The sequence below is a fragment of the Odontesthes bonariensis genome, chromosome 10 (assembly GCF_027942865.1).
Source record: "Odontesthes bonariensis isolate fOdoBon6 chromosome 10, fOdoBon6.hap1, whole genome shotgun sequence".
NCBI classification, from domain to species: Eukaryota; Metazoa; Chordata; class Actinopteri; order Atheriniformes; family Atherinopsidae; genus Odontesthes; species Odontesthes bonariensis.
This window is the reverse complement of record NC_134515.1, coordinates 6,405,199-6,425,764: the sequence shown is the minus strand read 5'-3', so window position 1 is coordinate 6,425,764 and position 20,566 is coordinate 6,405,199. Positions and strand designations below refer to the sequence as shown.

At 39.3% G+C, this 20,566-nt stretch overlaps 1 protein-coding gene across 1 annotated transcript; it reads right to left on the bottom strand.

Moving 5' to 3' along the window:
* Positions 1–945: 945 nt before the first annotated feature.
* vwa1 (von Willebrand factor A domain containing 1) lies at positions 946–9,113 on the bottom strand. Its single transcript, XM_075476060.1, has 6 exons — positions 8,741–9,113; positions 5,494–6,051; positions 3,808–4,140; positions 3,137–3,412; positions 2,576–2,851; positions 946–1,923 (listed from the first exon to the last, which is right to left on the bottom strand). The coding sequence occupies exons 1-6, from the start codon at positions 8,820–8,822 to the stop codon at positions 1,895–1,897; spliced, it is 1,554 nt and encodes a 517-aa protein (XP_075332175.1). The 5' UTR covers positions 8,823–9,113; the 3' UTR covers positions 946–1,894.
* Positions 9,114–20,566: the final 11,453 nt, after the last annotated feature.

Here is a 20,566-nt window from a genome sequence, read left to right as displayed (position 1 = left end):
AACGCTTTCATTGAACTGCAGGGGGAGCCTTGAGACAGAAAAGCTGCATCTCAAGTCATATGGCAATCTCATAAATCATCGTTTCATGAGTTCATCTGCGTACAATATATGCGATAATCAAAGTCAAATTAACATTCTAGCTCTACATGTGTGTCATTCCACCCTCTCAAAAAATGTCTCTATGTGGGTGTTGAACATTAGCTTCATATGAAACTGTAATGGCACTTTACTGATATCAAGGTTTCATTATTTTGCTCTCCCTTTATCCCTTTATCATTTTATGGTCTCTAAAATAGATACAGCATATGGAGAAATAACATAGTTTTGACCTGGATAAACAACAGCACAACCATAAGAGACAAGAAAAGATTGTTTATAGCATTCACATGGTTTTGATGGTAAAACAGGAATGAAGTGGGAAAACCGACTTTGATAGTTCTTTAATCAATCCTTCAGATGTATTGTAGATCTCAAACGTGGCCAACTACATCAACAACTTTGTAAAGACTGCATCTGGAAAATTATTCATAGCATTTTGAAACAAGATAAAACCTAAGAATGATCCTAAATGCTGTCTCCCAGCATTTATAAGATGAGATGGAATAGAAACGTGTGGTATTTAATGAAAAAAAAACTCTTACTTTCATGACTTTACATATATTTCCACACATTTCCAAAAATATTTTTTTTGTATGGGTCAACTTTGAAAATGGATTGCACACTTTCACAAAGCAAATAGGAGCAGCCAGATTTTATTTAAAAGCTTTTGCTTTCCAACTAGTTTTTGCTAGCTAAATGGAACTCTTCAGCACTGCTGTAATTACATTAATGTGTAAAATCCAAGGAGTACCCTTTTAAAAACATATACATAGTGCATCTGAGCTTTGTTTAAGTCACTTATTCCCCTACATTCTACGATAATTAACAACAATATATACAAACAAATGTATTCAAGGACTTTATTGAAAGATTTTCTCAGATTTTAAAAGTAGTCAACAAAGACAAAACAATACTTTTGCACAATATGTAGTACAGGATCAACAAGCCAGTACGGATCATTACAGTAGGGGGCAGTGAAGATGGGCTGTAAAACGGTAACAGACTTATAATGTGAACTGCATGTCTGTAAATGCTGAAAGCTATTACGTTTGCATACTTAGATGATTCTTGGTAAATAAATATGACTGATCGATTTACGTCCGGATATCAGTACAAGGTCACTTTCAATTGCACACATCTGTATCATATACAGCAGCTACGGTTCATGGTCACTCTAAAAACTTCAAAGTAATCATGAAGACCTTATTTTGATGTTACCTCGCTGCACACTCCAGTATGCACAATTAAGTATACAAAGTATTTTGTGAAGCATGCGGTGAGACAGAAGTCTTTAGAACAAATTAGAAGTATTTACTGTAGATATCATATGTTCTCTGTGTGTTAGCAGGGTTTGACAAAAATGTTGCCTTGGGCACATAGCGCACATATGGTGCAAAGCTTTTCTCCAAAACAACCTACATAAAATGTTAACATTCCCAGCATGCCGTGCTCCAAGTCTGCAAAACATGTCTAAGAAATATCTTAATCTTAAGCTTGCATCTTTAAAACAAAGTATTTTACATTAAGTACAGGATAAAACCTGCTGAAGCAGTAAACATAGTAAAGCGGGCAATCCTCTGCGTTGCAGTTTGTAGCAATCAACATGTGGAAATAATGTGCCACACCATTCTTAAGTGTCTATGACTTCCACATGAGAGCTCACTGAGCCAAACCACACATCTCTCCTGGATCATGTCCACAGAGGGGGGAGGATCGCTAAAGAATTACAGAGGGAAGTCAGCATTCTCATGATCCTTCCTCCATGTTTGGTAAGGTGCATCTGCAGTTTGGGGTGCTACGATTGATAGCCATACGGTTGTGCATCTAAAGAGAGGAGGAGAAAGAAAAATAACAGCTGAGACACTGACTTGTTAACAGTTCATTTGTATAGCACTTTCCAAAGATTTTCTACAAATCATAAAAGGTCTTAAAACAATATGTGCAAAAGAAACAACTGAAATCCGTTTGGAGTTTTTCATTTAATTCATCATCTTTCAATGAAGTGTTTCTTCAAATTACTAAAAGCATTTTTTCCACTAAATTGGGCTGAAATGAAGATAGATTTTATTTGTATGGATTAACTATCTGGGATTTCTGCCTTCAATATCACATAGGTTTATTAAGTTCCATTTGCAAGTTGCCATTTTAGAGACAATTGCTATTTAGAAGTTACAAATAAAATGTTCACAATGAGATTTGTGGTTTATTCACTTTAACCAAGAAATAAATTCTGACATAGATGCAGGTAAAAAAAAAACAAAAAAAACCCCCTGAACAATAAAAAAAGATTGTATGATTAAAAATAAACAAGAAGTACATAAGGAAATTTAAATTTAATGAATTGCTTTATTAAATGCAAATCCCTTTGATTCTAATTTTGGACAGATAATATTAGTTGTTTCAAAAGTTCTATTTCTTCAAATAGCACATTGACCGAATGAACTCTTCAAAGTGAGTCTACATTGTCGGCACTAACCTGAGTGAAACTGTGCCGTGCAACACAGGCCGTCTCCCCGTGCTGTCCGGTAAATGGGTGACACACACACTCGAGCAGAGGGTGGGAGGTGTGAGAGCCGTGTTGACAGAGAGTCAGGTGGCAAATAGAGGGAGGAGCGCTGGCCAGGGACAGAGCTTTGCTCTGCCTCCCAGGTGAGCCAGTACCCCCTCAACCCATCCACGCCGCCCTTCCAGTTGACCTGCACTGAATCACTTCCCACCGTGGTCAGCTGGAGGTCTGCCAAAGCTGGAGTCACTGAATATGGAAACGCCAGAGATTCTAATCAGGGTGTGCATCAAAAGGAGAAGCGAACTCAAAAGAGGACTTGAATGAAAAGGCTGTTCTGTGACTCTTTGATTGGCCCTAGCTCCACTGACAGCACAGAAATGCCCTGGAGTTTTTAGGCCTGGATGAAGTTGCAGCTAATTATCACATTTTTAGGACTCAGAAAAAAAGAAAAAGCTGTGTTATATTGTGATTAAAGCACAGTAACTAGATCCTCGATCATCATGCTTGACTGCTTTTCTTTATATAACTCACCTTCTTGAGTGCATGCTTTGACAGACATAGCCTTCTCTTTTCCTGAGGCATACCGAGCTGTGACTGTGACCAAGTACGTGGTGTCTGGCTGGAGGTCTCTGAGCAGAGTAGCGTTATGAGTCTGGCCCACTGTGACTGTGTGGAGCTGGCCCCTGGGCAGGGCAGAGTACTCAATGTTGTAACTTGTGACCGTCTCTGGTTGAAGAGGACCCCAACTCACCCGAACACTGGTTTGCCCAGACTCAGAGACCGATACCGTAGATGGGCTCAGCACCTCTGTGTGTGAGAAACAAGAAAAGTAAATGAGAAATAAGAAAAAAACTCATACTCCCATTTTGTGGGTCTGAAATGTCCTTATTTCCCCAACCATAAAAGAAAGAACTGAGAAACGGTTTCCATAAAAGCTTTTTCATTTTTACTGTCACAAATATTAGATCATTTGGAATATTTTGGGGGAAATTGTTGGAGCATTGTCGTATATTGTCAAGTCACATTGTATTATCAATATAAAGAGTTCAAAGAATACAATGCAACTCTTAAAATTCAGAGGCAAGAACAAAAAAAGATTTTTCATTTTTTTTACTTATTTGCCAAGCCGTGAAATAATTGTTCTGGTAAGTTTACAATGAGGTGTTTCACAAATAGGATGAATAAGAAGGAAGCAGCCCAACCTGGCTTTGTTGTGAAGGTGACAGAGAGCATGTTAAATTGTTCTTCGTTGGACTCTGGAGTCAGTGTGGCGATGTAGGTGGTGTCAGGCTTCAAGCCTGTCAGCCTGGTACTGCTAGAGTCCGCAGACTGAGTGAGTCTCCGGTATGAACTTCCACCAGTGCTCGGACTGGTCCCGCTTCCTGCTCCACCGCCACCTCCCGCCCCTTCAGACGGAACCTGACCAAAGCGGATATCATAGTAGCCCGTCAAACCGGACAGAACGGGTCGCCACTGGAGAGTGGCTGAGTTTGTAGAAACGTCTCGGACGTGCATGCGCTCGGCCCTGATAATCTCTGTTGGAGGCAGAATGAAGAAAACTGACGTTAGTGTGTGCGCACAACATTTCTGTCTCATAAAGGAACAAGTGAACATTTTGCAAAAAGACAGAGAAATTAAAATGGAGACATGGAAGACAGCAAAACAGAGTGCTAAATTTGTCTTGTCTTCAGACAGCCACCCATGTAGTCAGCCAGACTTGGCTTTCTAAATGCATTCATAATGCTTGAAATAGCCAACCCACTGAGGCCCTGCAACAAAATAGCTAATACCATTGGGATACTGATATCTGTGAAAAGATCTTTGGGCACTAAGGACGGACTTATTCATTTTGTTCTTGTTGTTCACAAGCCTTATTTATACTATGCATCATGGCTTACAGATGCAATATGTACTGTATAAATGCTTAAGTGTCTCTTGTGTGGATTATGGGAGTTACCTAATCCAGCCTAAGAAACGGGCATTCTCCTCGGTCTATATTTATAAATATATACATGTTTCATATCTGGCATAGTGTTGGAAGATGCAGAAAGGGATGTTGAATCATTAATCCAATTATAGATCAGGATATCTCATTACAGTGACTCTTACACAGGCCCTCAGACACTCTCAGTGTACTGGCATCCTGTTTGGTTGCCACTCACTCTCTTCAGGAGCATGTGTGGAATTGGGGAGAAGCACAGAGACATGCAATACATCTGTGCCTTACTGGCAGATCACTCGTATGAGTTCAGCTGTTTGAATAAAGGGTGTTTCTCAAAGGTAAGTGAAGAAAGGTGCGGGACTTTTTTCTTCTTTTTTTTTTAAACAACGTTGCTTGTTCCCCTTGACACTGACGGAGCTGACAACAGTGCACCAAAGCCAAATAAGCAAAATCTTGGCACTAAAACCAAAACAACGAGATAAAAGATGCATAAAAAGAAAATGAAAGTTCCACATAATTAAATAAAGCTGCAGAATAAGGTTAGATTTAAAAAAATATATATATTTAAATTTATATATATACATACATATATTTTTCCCCCAGACCCTTTATGAAATCATCAGAACATAAGCAGGCGAGATGACGAGCAAATGTAGCTGCAAATTAAGTGTGTATCTGGTAAGAGTTGCTACCTCATTCTATCTGCTTGCTGTTTCTTGCTACTGTTGATACTGTATGTTCGGACAAAGACGAGACAAAAAAGGCAGAACGTGCAGTATGGCAGGGCTATCTTGTAGATATACATAGTTTCAACGGGTTCTCAGTCAGATCCATGAGGGAGCAACAACCAAAATGTTGAACTTTAGCCTCTTCGTTGATCTTAGGTCGCTAACAGGCCAACTTTGCAAAGTTATATATGCACCGTCTATGCCCATATCATACTTACCAATGATGGCATTCCGCAGGTCATTTGTGATAATGGCCATATCATCAATGTCCACAAAATACAGGTGGTCGTCCACAGGTGGAGAGACCACCTCCCTCAACACCAGATAGTTGCTGTGTCCAGTGGAGACCACCAGCACTGCCACACCCTCATCCCGTAGATCAGCCATTGGTCCAATCACATCCCCAGGGTTTATCCCATCAGTCAACCACACCAGTACTCTTGGAAGCCCCGGCCGGGCCCCACCCGGAGCTCCAGGTCTTAAAACCCAGTCTTTTGCCATTTTCAGCGCCTCCACTGTGTTGGTGTCTCCTCTTACAGGTGGGGTGTTTTTCAAATCTCTCTGGAGGCCACTTTGAGTTTTATGTTTGTCAAAGCCAAACTCAAGACGGGGTTTGGTGCCCACCTGCAGGAGTCCTACTCTCACCTGGTCCTCTCCAAGTGAAAAGGGGAGCAGGAGTTCAGACAGGAAGGAGAGCATGCGGGAGTGTTCGTAGGTTGACACACTCCCTGAAGAATCCACTAAGAAGAGGACGTCACCCTCGCAGCAGTTCAGCACTGTGGAGGAAAAATAAAGGTTAAAACAGACATTGATAAGCTAAATCAAATATGTGTTGGCTTTTCGATGCTGGTGTGAGAACTTTACACAACTTCCTCCATAACTCCTTTCCACATTCACAATTTTTTCCACTTTTCCACATCTCTCTTCTCAGGTCTTTCTTGCACACACCACCCTCCCTTTCACAATTCACTTTCTTGGAAAAACACAGAACACGCAAAAATTGTCAGCATGAAAGCAGCAGAAATTCATAAACTAATCCAGGCAATTACAGTTCGGATAAGCAGCAATCAAAGCAAGTAGAGGAAACTGGTAGGAAGATAACTTCAGAGGTGGTGATGTATAAAAGGCATTCAGGCACTGAGCCAGAGGGTAGATTTTTTTTCCTCCTCAATTTTCCATTTTTCATAACTAGAGCGGAGTTTAGAAGTAAATGCCAGCAGTGAAAGACAAGGGTGAAAGAAAACAGTAGTTGTCAGGCTGTAGTGGAAGAATGAAAAAGGAGGTTGTACAAGGAAAGTCAAAAGGCGTTAAAAGGATAGGAATGAGTTGGAGGGAGGGGGGGGGACTGGTTGTTCCATATGAGAGACAAAGAGGAATGCTGGATGGCCATATGCAGAGCCAGAAGAGGGCATAAGAAACAAAATCTTCACTCACTGTTACAATCTCCGATCAAGACTTCAGGAAAACGAGAAAATAAACTTGTGGGAGTCAGATATCATCGAAAATTACTCTGGGTTACCACAAGATTATTCTGACTTCATAATACCGCAAATACACACACAGACAAAGACCCTGAGCCTGCAAAACTCTCATTTTATTCGGATGCCTCTTGAGCTCTTGAAAACTGAGAAAGCAGCATGCCATACACACATAAATCAAACATTTACACACACAAGCCAATGTCCGTTTCATTCCCTTTCTCTCCATCCATATGAAGCATTACCAACATCTTTCTTGTTCTTTGGACTTTGAAATGAGGAGGGTGCTTTCTATCACAGCCCCCACCTCTACCTTTGTGCAGGTATGTATTTATCTACAAACCTAACACTGACGCCTGGAGCTAGCCTCTTTACTGTCTGTGATCGATTAGACCTATACTGTTATCTCACAGACTTACTGGTGTACTGTTAGTGTTTGAGCGATGTGATAGTGGAAAAAGCTCACATGGCCTCTTAAGGGAGCAGAGCAGGTCTTGCAACTTGCAAAATGTAGGCTTGTGAATCTAGCCCTGACAAAAACACATTAAAACTACTACTACTACTACTACTTTATTTATAAAGCACTTTAAAACAACAGAAGCTGCGACAAAGTGCTGTACGGACGAAAATCAATAAACATGCAAAATATGGAAAAGACAACAGAAACAATAAAACAATAACAAGCTAGGATTGGATTTGGATATGGATTTTTTTTTTGACTGGATCTAAAGAAATAATGAAAACAAAACATACAAGCTGTAGAAAAAAAAAAGAATTTGAACTGTTTGCACTACAAATTAACACAACAAACATAAGGCCATTAAACAAACAAGCATCCGATAAGATAGTAAAATGCTTTTATCACCCCATAACTAATTGTAAAGCATGAATCCATCATGATCGCTTTTTTTTGTAGGTGTTGGTGAAGCAAATTCACGTATTAAGTTTATTTGCTGTAAACATAGTTGTCTCATCAGGTCTCTAATAATGGAAATGATTGTAATTACATCAATGTTTAAAATATCAAAGTATCCGACTCACTATTAACACAGTTATAATGATCCAATCCCATTAAGAAACCCTCTAGTATCATTACCACTAAGTTTAGCCTCTCATGGTCATGAGTTCCACCGCAGGGTATAAAGGCACTGCCGTAACAGCTGATTGTATTTTCTTATGATTTGTTCCGTATAAAAAACTACCAATATGTGGGCACTGATAAGTACTTATAACAACAGTAAAGAGGCATTAAAACAGCCTAAAACTCACTAGGGAGTGTCTCAGTGTTAGTCTGCTCGACATGAGATTTTATCATTTCTCAAGAAATCTGTGCTTTATGGGATTTCATATATTGCAAAAGTGAAAATGTAGATAACAGTAAATCAATATTTTTATTTCTTCACTCATCATTCATAAAATGACTTTCATTAATCAAAATATTTTTTTTTCTTGAAGATTAGGAGGCTGCTCTGTCCTCCCCTTAGAAACCACCACTGTAAATCCATGAGATTTCATCAGCTGGTAATAACCTAGGAATTTAACCCTTTTTTATGTTATATGGGAAGCACCTGAAGTCATCCCCTGCATGCCTGACAGATCCCTGAATGCCCCCCATTTTTGGACTCACAGCCTAAGGCTGCGGGATTTCATCAACAGACAATTTCTTTCCTGGAGTCATGCCATTTCACTTGTTTATAATCAACCCCACCCTGGTCCACCCTGAGTTTAGATAGTCTCTCCCCTTAATGAAGCAATATTAGTACTTTTATTAACATCAAACTTATTGCATCTCATAGCATATTCTGTAACATTAATGCCTTTAAACTCACTTTATTTGAACTAACTGGGGGTAAACTACAATTCAGACACTGATTATTATACTATTATTATCTAACTGAAAGCCTAAATATTCACTAATGGCAAGTTTCTATATAATTCAAACTATAAAAGACCAGAAATTTGTTTCCACTGGATTCTTGACACTTACCTCCTTCAGATGCAGGGTTCTGTGTGGCCAATGGCCGCAGGAGCACACACATAATCACCCATGTCAGCATGATTTTTTCCATCACAATCGTTATGAACAAGTTCCTCTGAAGAAAAATATATCACAACGTTTATTGGGTAGAGTCAATCATATATTCACCACAGCCCGAAGGAGCGCACTCCCTGTCTTTAAATCATTGGCAGACGCATAATTTACGAGTCACATCCAGTCAGACTTTTCACTTATCCTTTTATCTTCATTCTACCCTGAGCACGATCAGTCTGTCGGCAACAGTACACCCTGTGGGTTAAACTAAAACTGAAGGCAAAACTTCACACCGTGTGCGCAAAGTTTGGACGCAAAAGAGCTTCCCTCTCGCTCAGAGCACGATTATACAAGCAAGGCGAAATACGCGTAGGCTTCCAGGGTAAACTTTCAGAATAAGTCTCATGAACTAAAAAGAGAAAAGGCAATGGTAACACAGTCACCAAATGTGACTGGGCTATACATTTTGTTTGAGAGGAATCCAAATATGTATAATCATTCAAAAATTATATTTTGTTTTTTTTTGTCACATTTTTTTTTACCTTAAGTAAGTGTCTAAGTGTCATCTGTCTATCCATCCATTTTAGAGTCTATCCCAGCAGCTGCTGGAGGAGAGGCAGGGTACACCCTTAACAGCAAGATTTACAGTATAGTTAATTTTATTGTTTAACTTGGGCATCTTTATTCTACAAAGTGTAAGGTGGGCCTCCCTGGGGAGAGGCTCCAAACAGTTTGAAGTGAGGAAATGTTACACAATATATTAAAAGAATGACTTAAATGTTGGTGATGTAGTTGAAGATACTCATACATTAGTTCTGAGGGAATTTAACTATTTTCTGAAAAGTTGGAAACAAAGAAATACCTTAGGTCAAATCATTTTCATAATCAGTCAGCACATGTCAACAGCAATATATGCCATAATTTTGTTTGACTTGCAGAGTGTGTATAGGAATAAACAACATAAATCTAATTGCATAGACAACTAGGATTTAAGTGAAACTCAGAGAAAAGACAAGTATGGTGTCAACTATAATAGCTCATTAGTTATACAGATATCATACTGAGTTATATCTGAAAAGTATCTGGGTTTGAGACAGTTTGCCAGAACTCAATTCTAAAACTTGAGAGAGAATCTAGGAATGCATTTTACTGATGTAATGACAAATATGTAAAACCAAGTGTGCAGGTGTAACAAATATGTGTGCCACCACAGAAAAACGTAATAAAAAAATCCTTTTATTTTGATGGTCAGGTTGCATCAACTTCCTTTTAGTTTCTTGAAATTGACACAGCTCCCTAACTTGAGGAGCTCCTCATTCCTCCCTTCTCCCTTCTCCTCTCCACTCTCCCCAGTAACTCAGAATAGTAAATAGGTTCACCATCAAGGCGTCAACACTTTAAATTTGAACCAGAACTACATTTTCTACTTCACGTCACCTTATTAGCAGGGACAAAGTAATCAGAAACTCGTGCAGTGAAGGCTCTCATAGAAATTTTTTTGCTGGATTTTCAAAATTAGATAAATACTCAACAGGGATAAATCAGCTGGTGACATGTCTGAAGCTGTTAGGCATTACAAAGTAATGAGAGCTTAGTAAATTAAATTGGCTCAATGCATTTTTGCTTACAAATATGGGAAGAAATTCTCTGCTCTTTTTTGCACTATCGAATTAGTCTTCCTGGTGCAAGAGATACATTTTTGCACTCATTCTCTAAATACTTGTGAAAAAGAATTCAATTTATATCACCACAAGACACCACAAAATCCTTCAGCATTTAAACCACATAGAGTTAATCTTTGAAATTATGCAGAACACAGTCATTAAGTAGGAAAAAGGTAAACACGCATGTGGGCTGTTCCCTGTGGAGAACCAACACTCAGCGTTTCAAAGTAAAGTAAATATATATATTTAACAAGTGGACAGTAGAGCATTGGCCTGTATTCAGTCACAGATGGATGATTCAGCATGGAAACTATTAATACTGTTTGCGTTGTGGTGCGTGTGTGTCGTGGGGATCAAACAAAAAGAATGTAGGAAGGGATAAATGGACGTAAGAGGATGTAAGAATTCAAGTGGGATCAGAAAAAGGTCTGGATTCCTTTGTGATGCCTCTTGTCCAAATAATTCTATTATTCCAGTGAGACACGGACAATAAACACACCCTCTGCAAACACAGAGACGTAGTGACAAACAGAGCAGTACAGTCAGCGAGTGGGATGATTATGATAGCTTTGTCTGAGCTATATTGCGCTGCAATCGTCTTTGTAAGATAGAAGACAAGCACAAGCACATAATTATTCTTGTGAGTTGTGACTCACCCTTTGATCATTTTATAAAAAAAGAGATTTTGACAGAAAATTTATGTCTGTGACCAGTTACTAAAACTTTTGGGCTGACATTATTTTGCTAAAAACTGAACTCTCAAGTTCCCCATGGTATCATGATCCATTAACACCCTGCTGCTAATGCTCAACAGACATGTACCATTGATTTCTTTGTGGTTTTTGTTCACCTCCCCTGGTGGGCTGAACAAGCTTTCACATGCACATTTATGGCCCCTGAAGCTCATGGTCACTTACACTATACTGGATGTTACTACAGTTGGGAGTTTCCTCTGGCAGTCTGTTGGATACACATAGTAGATCCCCACCTGGAACAACTTTGTACTGGTGTGTGCATGAGAGCAGTAAATAGCTCAACATGTATGTACACAAACCATGTTATGAATGCATACTGTGCGAATGAGCGCATAGATTCACGTGAGATCTGTCCATACTTCATCCTGTCAGGAATTGCATTAGTTGTGCAATAACTTACTGACCTGTTTCAGGCACTGCTGCTCATGTTAGCATTTGACACTGTGCTGAAATCCACAGACATTTCCAGCTGTTTCCACCCAGCCCAGCCTCATGTCAGAATGCTGTCTCCACTGTCACAAACACTAAGTAATATTATGCAACTGAATGGGGATCTGTTGCAGCTCTACAGCACTGCAAACTGGACTGTGAACAGCTCTGGAAAGACAGCAAGTAGACTGGGAGGATTGGGAGGAAAGGCGAAAACAGTAAGATGTCACAGAGGCAATGGGAGGGTTTTCAACATTATGTTCATTGGAACATTCACAGGGTGTGATAATACAGATATTAAACAGTACATGCTTTGGGAGAGGACAGAAGCCTGAAACACTCTTTAGGCATGGCCTTTTATACAGACTCTTGTAACTTTGGCTCATAATAGCAGCCCATAATTATCCATTTATATTCTGGCAGCAGAGTGTTTTGTTGTATATTGGAATGCTACTGTTGGTGGCTAAGTGAATTCCACAAAGTTATATTTGCAAGTGTTTCCCTCCCCTCTGCCAGTCTATGGTATTTTAAATGTGGTTTACAGCAATGTGAAGCTTTTATGCTAATTTGAGGAAGACTAGTAGAAATACGGCCTCCCTCTCAGTAAAAGGCACAGCGTTACAAAGATAGGAAATGTGGATGAGAAGAGGCCAGATGACAAGCTGAATGTGGAGAAAGAAATTAAAAAAAAAAAAGTTTAAAACATCAAAACAGAAACATTCAACAACAGATGTTGGCAGTACTGAGTAAGTAATACTTAGGAAATTACTTAAAATCAAAAACTACTGTAGTATGCAGCTGAGACATAGCACTCTGATCCTTTGGGGACAAACCCTATTTTATTGTTTTCCCACTTTGTATCAATAGATCTGTCACCATAGTGTGTCGTGTCCACTGCAAATTAATGAACAGAGCAAAGAAATGAGTAGAAGTTTGTAAAAAGCACAATAATTACAACGATGGCATACAGATGCTTTTGGCAAGGGAACATTACCAAAGATACAAAATGACAAAATTAAAAGCAAAAACAAGAGCAAACATTGCTGTTGCTTTTATTTGCAGGAGATAGCTTTTGGGAATGAAGGACTGAAGTCTGACGCAGAACTTGCAACTCTTCTTATTGGGAGGTAAGTGAAAAGTTTGTAATGTTGTGGATGCAGCTTATGTTATTACTATATTAACTGATGCCCATCTTTCTGCCTGTAAACACACATTGATACAGTACTGACCTGGCTCTGTTTTGTGTGTGTGAATTACCACGAAGGAACAATGGCGAGTTAAGGAGGACATCTATTTTGCACCGATATGGCAAAATAAAAATGTGAAAAGGGCTACAGTGTTGGCTACCATGTTTATGCTGAAAACCAAGATAGTTGTATCATGTAAACTTTGCACGTGTAAAGGTAGCTCTTTTATGTTGATTAGTATCAGACGAAAAAAAACAAAATTAGTTTATGCTTGTCTATTTTTTCATTTTTTAGACAGCTACTCTCTTGTCATTGTCATTTTTTCAGTTAAAATGAAAGAAGCCTTAGGTGAATGAACAGGCAAGTGGGCTGATGAAGAAAATGTTTTTTTTCCTTTCGTTGTCTTTCAAAAGACTAAAAAGAAAAAAAACTTGCAGAATTTACATTTGCCCCTCTCAAGCAAATGGAAGTAAATCAAGTGGAGCCTTGAAGGAATGCCAGCCTCTTGTCGGTGTCTTTTACACATGACTCAAAAATAACAGCCATAAACCAAAAATATAGACAGAGAGGGATTTCCCATCTATGGGATGTTGAGAAGAACAAAAACACAACAAGTACCCACTGCCTTCCTGAGAAACACTCACCTCCGGCCCTCCACCAGTGGTACCTTCCTGCCTCCACTGATCAGCATCCTGTGTACGGTGTGTCTTTGTCTTGTCTTTAAATCTGTGGGAAGGCATTTCCTGAGCTTTTAACTTTTAGATGATCTTTTGTTTGTAAAGACCTGTCAGCCTCTTGGGAATCTCTGCTTTTCCTAAACAAATATGACAAGTCACATCAAACACAAGCTATCATCTAGGTCAGGGCAGGACTAAATTTTCATAGAATGAATCAGAATGTGTATTTAACTTTGTACAGAAGATCCCATGTCTGCTCACTGTCTCAGACTAAAACTAGGTACGACTAGAGCCATTTCATTCGGTAGAACATCTGTTTTGCAATCATCGACAGCCAGTGAGTCTCCACACTGATGAGGCCAACGCCCACTGCAACTTTCCACAGTAAAATGTCACTGGCTGCCTATGGTTCTGCCAAGTTGGGTTGATGGCTCAATAGCTGGATCAGCTCCTCTTGAGAGATCTGTACAGACAATAGTCTTATTGTGACAAGAATTGGCAGAGGGTCCTCATTTATACAATAGAGGAAAAAGATACTCATCGTTTTTGGTTTGTTCATGCAAGATGATCAATGTGTGGTGGGATTAACATTGCTGAAATGGTAGGGTAAAAGATTTTTTGCATCTGCCACCGGAGGTGGGAAAAAAGACCCATTATTTATTAAGAAGCTGGTAAAGAAAGCATTTTATGGGGAATTTTAACAGCACACAGGGGTCTGACTCAAGCAGCATGTTTGAAACCCCAAATGCGCCTGATGTCCTCTGGAAGGGCTCCATTGGTTGCTTCCAAAACCTTTAAAGAGAGGGATTGGGGGATTGAGGACTAAAACTCTGCTTTGTTGTGTAAAGTTCAGCAGAAGAAGAAAAGGACATTCCATTCACAGCTTAGCTTGCCCTCTTGTGCTCTCCCATACTATGTGAAGGACTTCCATCCCACGGCCAAAGCTGCTCAAAGAACCTCTATTTCTCCCAATAAACTAAGACAAACTAAAACTCTACTCATTCAGGAACCACATGAAAAAGGTCAGTGACTGTGACTCATCAATGTCAGAGTTCTCGGAGCGCTGGCTCCACTCATAGACCCTGTGGGAAGGAGGATGGCTGGATGTTACAAGCATTTCTCACACACATACAAACACAATCCACTACTGTGCTAAATAGTGCTTGTGTCTGTATTCAAATCACGAAGACTCTAGTAAACCCTATCTCCTCTTTCTTGCCTTGTTTTCTCAACATCATTCATTTTATCATAATTTTCTTTTCACTCTGCCCCAGGGCACCCGTCTTCCAGACTGTTACAAAATTTCAGGCCTCTCATTATTCTTTCTCTTATGCACCATATTCTTCTCAGCTTGTTTACCAAAGCGTTTTGGCCACGGTGGACAGCAGCTGGATTTTCCATTGTCTCCTCCCTTTTGTGATATTCCTCCCTATTGCTCCTCACTTTCTTGGGAGTCTCAGCTGCCTCCCACCCCTAGTTACACTTCTGTATGCAAAATAAACACACAAGCACACTCCCAGAGCCTTACGTTACCACCATAGGAGGTTAACAAGCATGGGTATAAATGCACGCGAACATTAGCTGAGGTCATCATTGTGGTATGTCTGGAGGTTTACAGAAGCAGGGATGTGTTATAATTACAAGTACATACACAACAGAATCTGTTAGGGCAGGTTGAGATGGGGAAGACCTGGCAACCCATCAAAGGACCCCCACTCTTGTATCTGCTTGCTCTGAAGGAGTTCACAGGCAAAAAGAGAACATACACAAAAGCTTACATACTTGTGACATTTTGTGCCGCTGTCTTATCATGTCAGGAACAGCGAGGTTGAAACTTGTGGGGAAAACTTTAGCTGAAACACTCAACCAGGTGTGACGAACACCCCACAGTGCTTTACAGATATGAAGATGACAGCCTTTCTGTCCGGCCCATCCTGCCTGTTAACACAATCACCTGTCTTCCACATCCGCTGCCTGCCTCCCGATTTAAGTCTGTGCCTTTCACTTCCAGGCACACTCTGCACATGCTCAGCGTTTCAGCTTTCTCTGTTATCTCCTACCTATCTTGCCACTTCCTGCCCTCTGTTTAACATACATACACACCCTCCGAAAAAGTCCCACAGGTCATACAGTCCATTCAGTCTTGGCTAAGCTCCCCTCCTGTGACAGAAAAGAGAAGTCTGACACTGTCTGTTAGCGATACGGTATCAGGGTAGAAGGGAGGGGTGGTGTGTTTGAACTTGTCTGGCTTGAGCTTTGCCTTTGTTTTTTTTTTGTTTTTTTTTTTCCAATGAGTAATCCATTGTATGACTTAAGACCCACACACACATAGCTCAGGTACAAGAGAGAAGAGGGATTTTAGCCCCAGGGTGATGGGTGAGACTTAAAGACTGCTGATTAAATTAATAAAGAGTTTGTCCTCTTCAAAAGAGGCTAAAGGTTCTGAAGTGGGAAAAAAAGAGTCCATATTGGCTGTGAGATTTGTAAATGCAAAACTTCTAAAGGCTCAGACAGTTTGTTCTCCGTTTAATCTCCTGTTTCCTTTCATTAGTCACACCTGTTGAGCAGCAGCAGGGATGGTAAAGTCAGCCACTTTTCTCTGTTGACATTTGTGGTCAATGAGATACTGAACATTATAAACATTTAGCTACAAAACATGCCAACACTGCCACTGTGGACAATTCATCCAGCTCAATGCATCATGTACATGCTCATAGAGCAGTTTCTGAAACCCCACACTTAACAGATAATGCTCATTATTATTTTTAAGTTCTGAATCATCTGATACAGACACTGTATATCTCACAGTAATCAGACATCAAAATAAACAGAAGTGCAGTGAAGAAATTTGAATTAGCTCCATCCCTTAAAGCTGAATGATGACAAACAATGAAATATGTGAGAAGACATAAGAAGGTTAAAGGTTTTTTAACTGATTAATTTACTAGGAAGCTTTTATAACATTTCAATGACCCTACATTTGAAATAAAACTAGACTTGTATTTTTTTTTTTTTTCAATAAATTTGCAAATTTAAGCATGTTTTATACAAATACAAGTTTGGTTTATGGAATTAATGTCATAATATTTTGCCTGCCGAATATTTCGACACTCAGCATTGTTGAAGATCTGTTATCTTTATCCCACAAAACCTCCCAAAATTAAAGCCAGTTCTCTGGTTAGAGCAGAAATGTAAGCACTTTTTGCCTGGCACATTGAGCACAGGTGTGAAAATACACAGGCGGACTTTTATGCATGGTGAGGCAGCAGTCATGTCATATTATCTTTTCCATCACTGTTTTTTCAACACTTTTTTTTTGCAGGCTAGCCTTTATTTTTTCTTCATCTCAAGAGCAGGAAAGGGTGAAAAGGCTAAATCGATCAAGGGAAAACTCATTGGCCTAAATGTTAAACAATTCTTATTCCAGAATGCATGTAGTCTGTATATCATCAATCGTTAGATGACATTTCATTTATTTGGATTGATTGATAAATCATTAAATATATCACACAACAAAGAGGTTCCATCTAAAGACATACCAAGGCGGTATCTGATTTGAAACTAAGCTTTGGTTTTCCTACATACGAAGACTTGTTTATGACTGTTGAGACAGTTCAGCCAGCAGTATAAACAGGATGACTTTCAGAGAACGACAAACCCAGCTCACGCAGGTTTGCAGATTCCTCTGTGACAAGGCCAGGATATTATTTTGACAAAGTACCCACACTGTACTAACTACTCCTCCACATTCAGTCCTGATTGGAAGTTCAGTCCACCCTCTTGCACTTTTTTTCCGCTGTTCGCCTTGGCCCTACATCATCGCTGAGAGTTTTACACTGAAAAAGACAAAAGGAGGAAGAGAAAGCCAGTGAGCATATTTAAGCTGATGAAGCAGATGGGAATCGAGTGGAAGAGGAGCAGTTAAGAACAGGCATCAACAGAACAGAGATCACAGATTACAAGATAAGAAATGTATTTTCTCCAACCAAACTGAGCTTTCTCTTACAGCTTGTAAATATCAATATTATGTGTTGTATGCACTATGTTGCATTTTACTCTGTACTACACATAAAGTACCGTCCTATGCAGTTTTATACTGTACTACTCATACTGTACAACTACACAAACTGTACTATAACTGAATTGAATAAAACTATAATTTTTTTATTCATATCTTTCACCCAAAAATATTAAAGAATAGAATAGAAAAAATGGGTAAAAAAGTCATAGGAAGTCAAATAAGACTATTTCAGTGGGCCGCAAAAACCCTCTGTTTAGGTCCTTATGGCATCGGAGCTGAAAAAGACTCCAACTGCAAAAGCATTTTCATCTGTATGTTATGTATAATGTGTGCAGTGTTGTCGATTATGTTGAGAGGTTTGTGCAACATTCTTCTTTCCACCATCAGCTCCATTGGCTCAAGAGCACTTCCCAGTACAGAGCCAGACTTCTTAATTGATTTGTTCGGTTTCTTTACTGGCTGTGATGCTGCCGCAACAACAGATGGCTGCAAAGAAAATTGACATCTTGCAAATTCTTGCACCAAATGTTAAATGACCTACATTTCTATTTAGTCCTTTTTTAAAATAAGCCTCTAAGTTGCATTTCCAGAGCTGTCAGTGTCATGGTTTCCTTTTGGTTTTATTTGAAATAACTATATATTCTGTCTTCATTGTCAGTTCTTTGCTAATTTCCCTGTTTTACTTTGCAGCTGATTTTATCTCACTTCTGTTACTTTTGCTCCCTGTGTTTGTCTCACACCTGTTTTGTGTTTAGTTGATTACCCCACTCATCTGTTCCCTCCATTCACACCTGGTTGTAATCAGTCACATTGCATAACCATTCCCTGGTTTTGGTGTTCCTTGCCAAATATTCCATTCTCTCAGAGACTTGCTCTCAAGCCTTTATCCCTCGTGTTATTTCCTTGTGAGCCTATGACCTCAGCTCATCCCCAGTTTTGGCATTTAGCTTTTCCACATTGACATTTGCTTGTGGATTTTTGACAATTGCCTTGTTTCTGGATTCTGCCTTTCATAGTTTTGAGCCCTACTTCATTTTATAAACCTCGCCTGTTGGATTCTAGCTGCCTGTGTTCTGTGTTTGTATCCTGCGTTTGGGTCAATCATTCTTTGGAACCATCACAGGTAGAATAATATGTGTGAGAACTCACAGCTGACAGTTCAATGTCTGGGGCACAGAGAAGCTCCTTTACAGTAACAAGCAAGTAACAGTTATATCGTAAAGAAATATAATATTACACTTTAATACGTATTGCATACAAAACCAAGGCCGGTAAAATGTGTGTAAAAAAAGAAAGCAATTGTTTAAAAATCTCGGAAATCAGTATTTTATTCACAGTAGAACAGATAGCAATTGAACTATTTCATGATAAATATTAGCTCGTTTTGAATTGAATTTGATGGCAGTGACATTGCTCAATAAGTGTGGGTCAGTGCCATATTTACCACTATGTAGCATCCCCTCTTCTTTTGACAACAGTCTGTAAACATCTGGGAACTGAGGAGACCAGCTGCTGGACCTTTGGGAGAGGAATATTGTCCCATTGTTGTCTGATATAAGATTCTAGCTGCTCAATAGTAATGAGTCTTCTTTGCCATGTTTTACATTTCATGATGCACCAAATGTTTCCAGTTGGTGAAAGGTCTGGACTGCAGACAGAGTCTGTCCAGCACCCAGACTCTTCTACTGTGAAGCTATGCTGCCTTCCCTCAAATTGACAGCATCTAGATGGGAGCATGTGTTACTCTAAAACCTCTATATACCTTCCAGCCTCAATGGTGCCTTTCCAGATGGACAAGCTGCCAGTCCCAGAGGACCTAATGCACTCCCAAACTATCAGAGGTGCAGGATTTTAGAGCGATTTCCAGTTTTCCATTTGGCCTCAGTCCAATTTAAATTAGCTTTGACCCAGAGAGGATAGCGATGTCTGTGGATCATGCAGCTTCTCTTTTTGCATTACAGAACTTTAACCTGCATTTGTTGATGGCACAGTGACATGATTTCTGGAAGTGCACAGATTTCCATGACGGAATCTGTCTTTTTTTAATGCGGTGCTGCCTGAGGGCCCGAAGATCACAAGCATCCAAAATTGATTTTCAGCTTTATCCCCTACACACAGAGATGTCTCCAAATTCTCTCAATCTTTTGATGATATCTTGTACAGTTGAGAGACATTATTCTGAAAACCCTATTGCTGAGCCTATGCCGATCAGCCGCCATCCCAACTTCTTTGAGACATGTTGCTGCCATCAAATTCAAGATGAGCTCGTATTTTTCATTAAATAGTTAAATGCCTAACTTTCAGCATTCAGGTTTGAATGAAATATTGCTTTCTAAGATTTGTAAATCATGTAATTATGTTTCTGTTTATTTACACTTTACTCAACACCTAACTTTTTTGGAATTGGGGTTGTGCATGAATACATACTAAACATGCATACATGCATACTAAATATAATTTATCATGTACTAATTTATTATAAAATTGGCTAAATCTTACATGTTTTTTGTATAGGCGACAATACTACACTATATCACATATACTGTAATCTTATGAGATGACTGTACTGCACTGACCTCAGTCTGAATGTCACTTGCTCTTTTTTTCTTTTTTTGGATCCTCACACTTTCAAATCAAACATTAAACTGTGAAATAATTTAGTTTTTAACATTGCTCTCTGCTGCATACATATTCAAAGGCCACATCTATTCAGATTACTCAAATGTGCTTTTTAAAAAGTGTCCTTGAATTAGCTGTCTTAATTGGAGGACAGACAATGTTTTTTGCTATAGGCTATTGTCACCAAGCATCTGAGGCAGGGCATTCAGCTGGTGGCATACTGTCTTTTACAGGCCTGAACAGGTTCGTAATATTAATTGTAATATTTCTGAAGAAGGAAAAACACATTTTAAAAATATACGCCTACTTTTTAAATGATAAATTCCAAAACGGATAATCACAAGGCTAGTTTATTTTGAAGTTTGTGGCAATATTAACAGCTAGAATGAGGGCGAAGGACATGGATCCGCTTTAAAAAACAATATGTCG

Bases quoted from the DNA above. Each gene is read 5' to 3' on its own strand.
- vwa1 (XM_075476060.1), bottom strand. From the start codon at position 8,822: ATGGAAAAAATCATGCTGACATGGGTGATTATGTGTGTGCTCCTGCGG. The intron at 6,052-8,740 runs GTAAGTGTCAAG...TTTCCTCCACAG, and splicing joins GAACCCTGCATCTGAAGGAG to TGCTGAACTGCTGCGAGGGT. The intron at 4,141-5,493 runs GTAAGTATGATA...TGCCTCCAACAG, and splicing joins CCTGCGGAATGCCATCATTG to AGATTATCAGGGCCGAGCGC.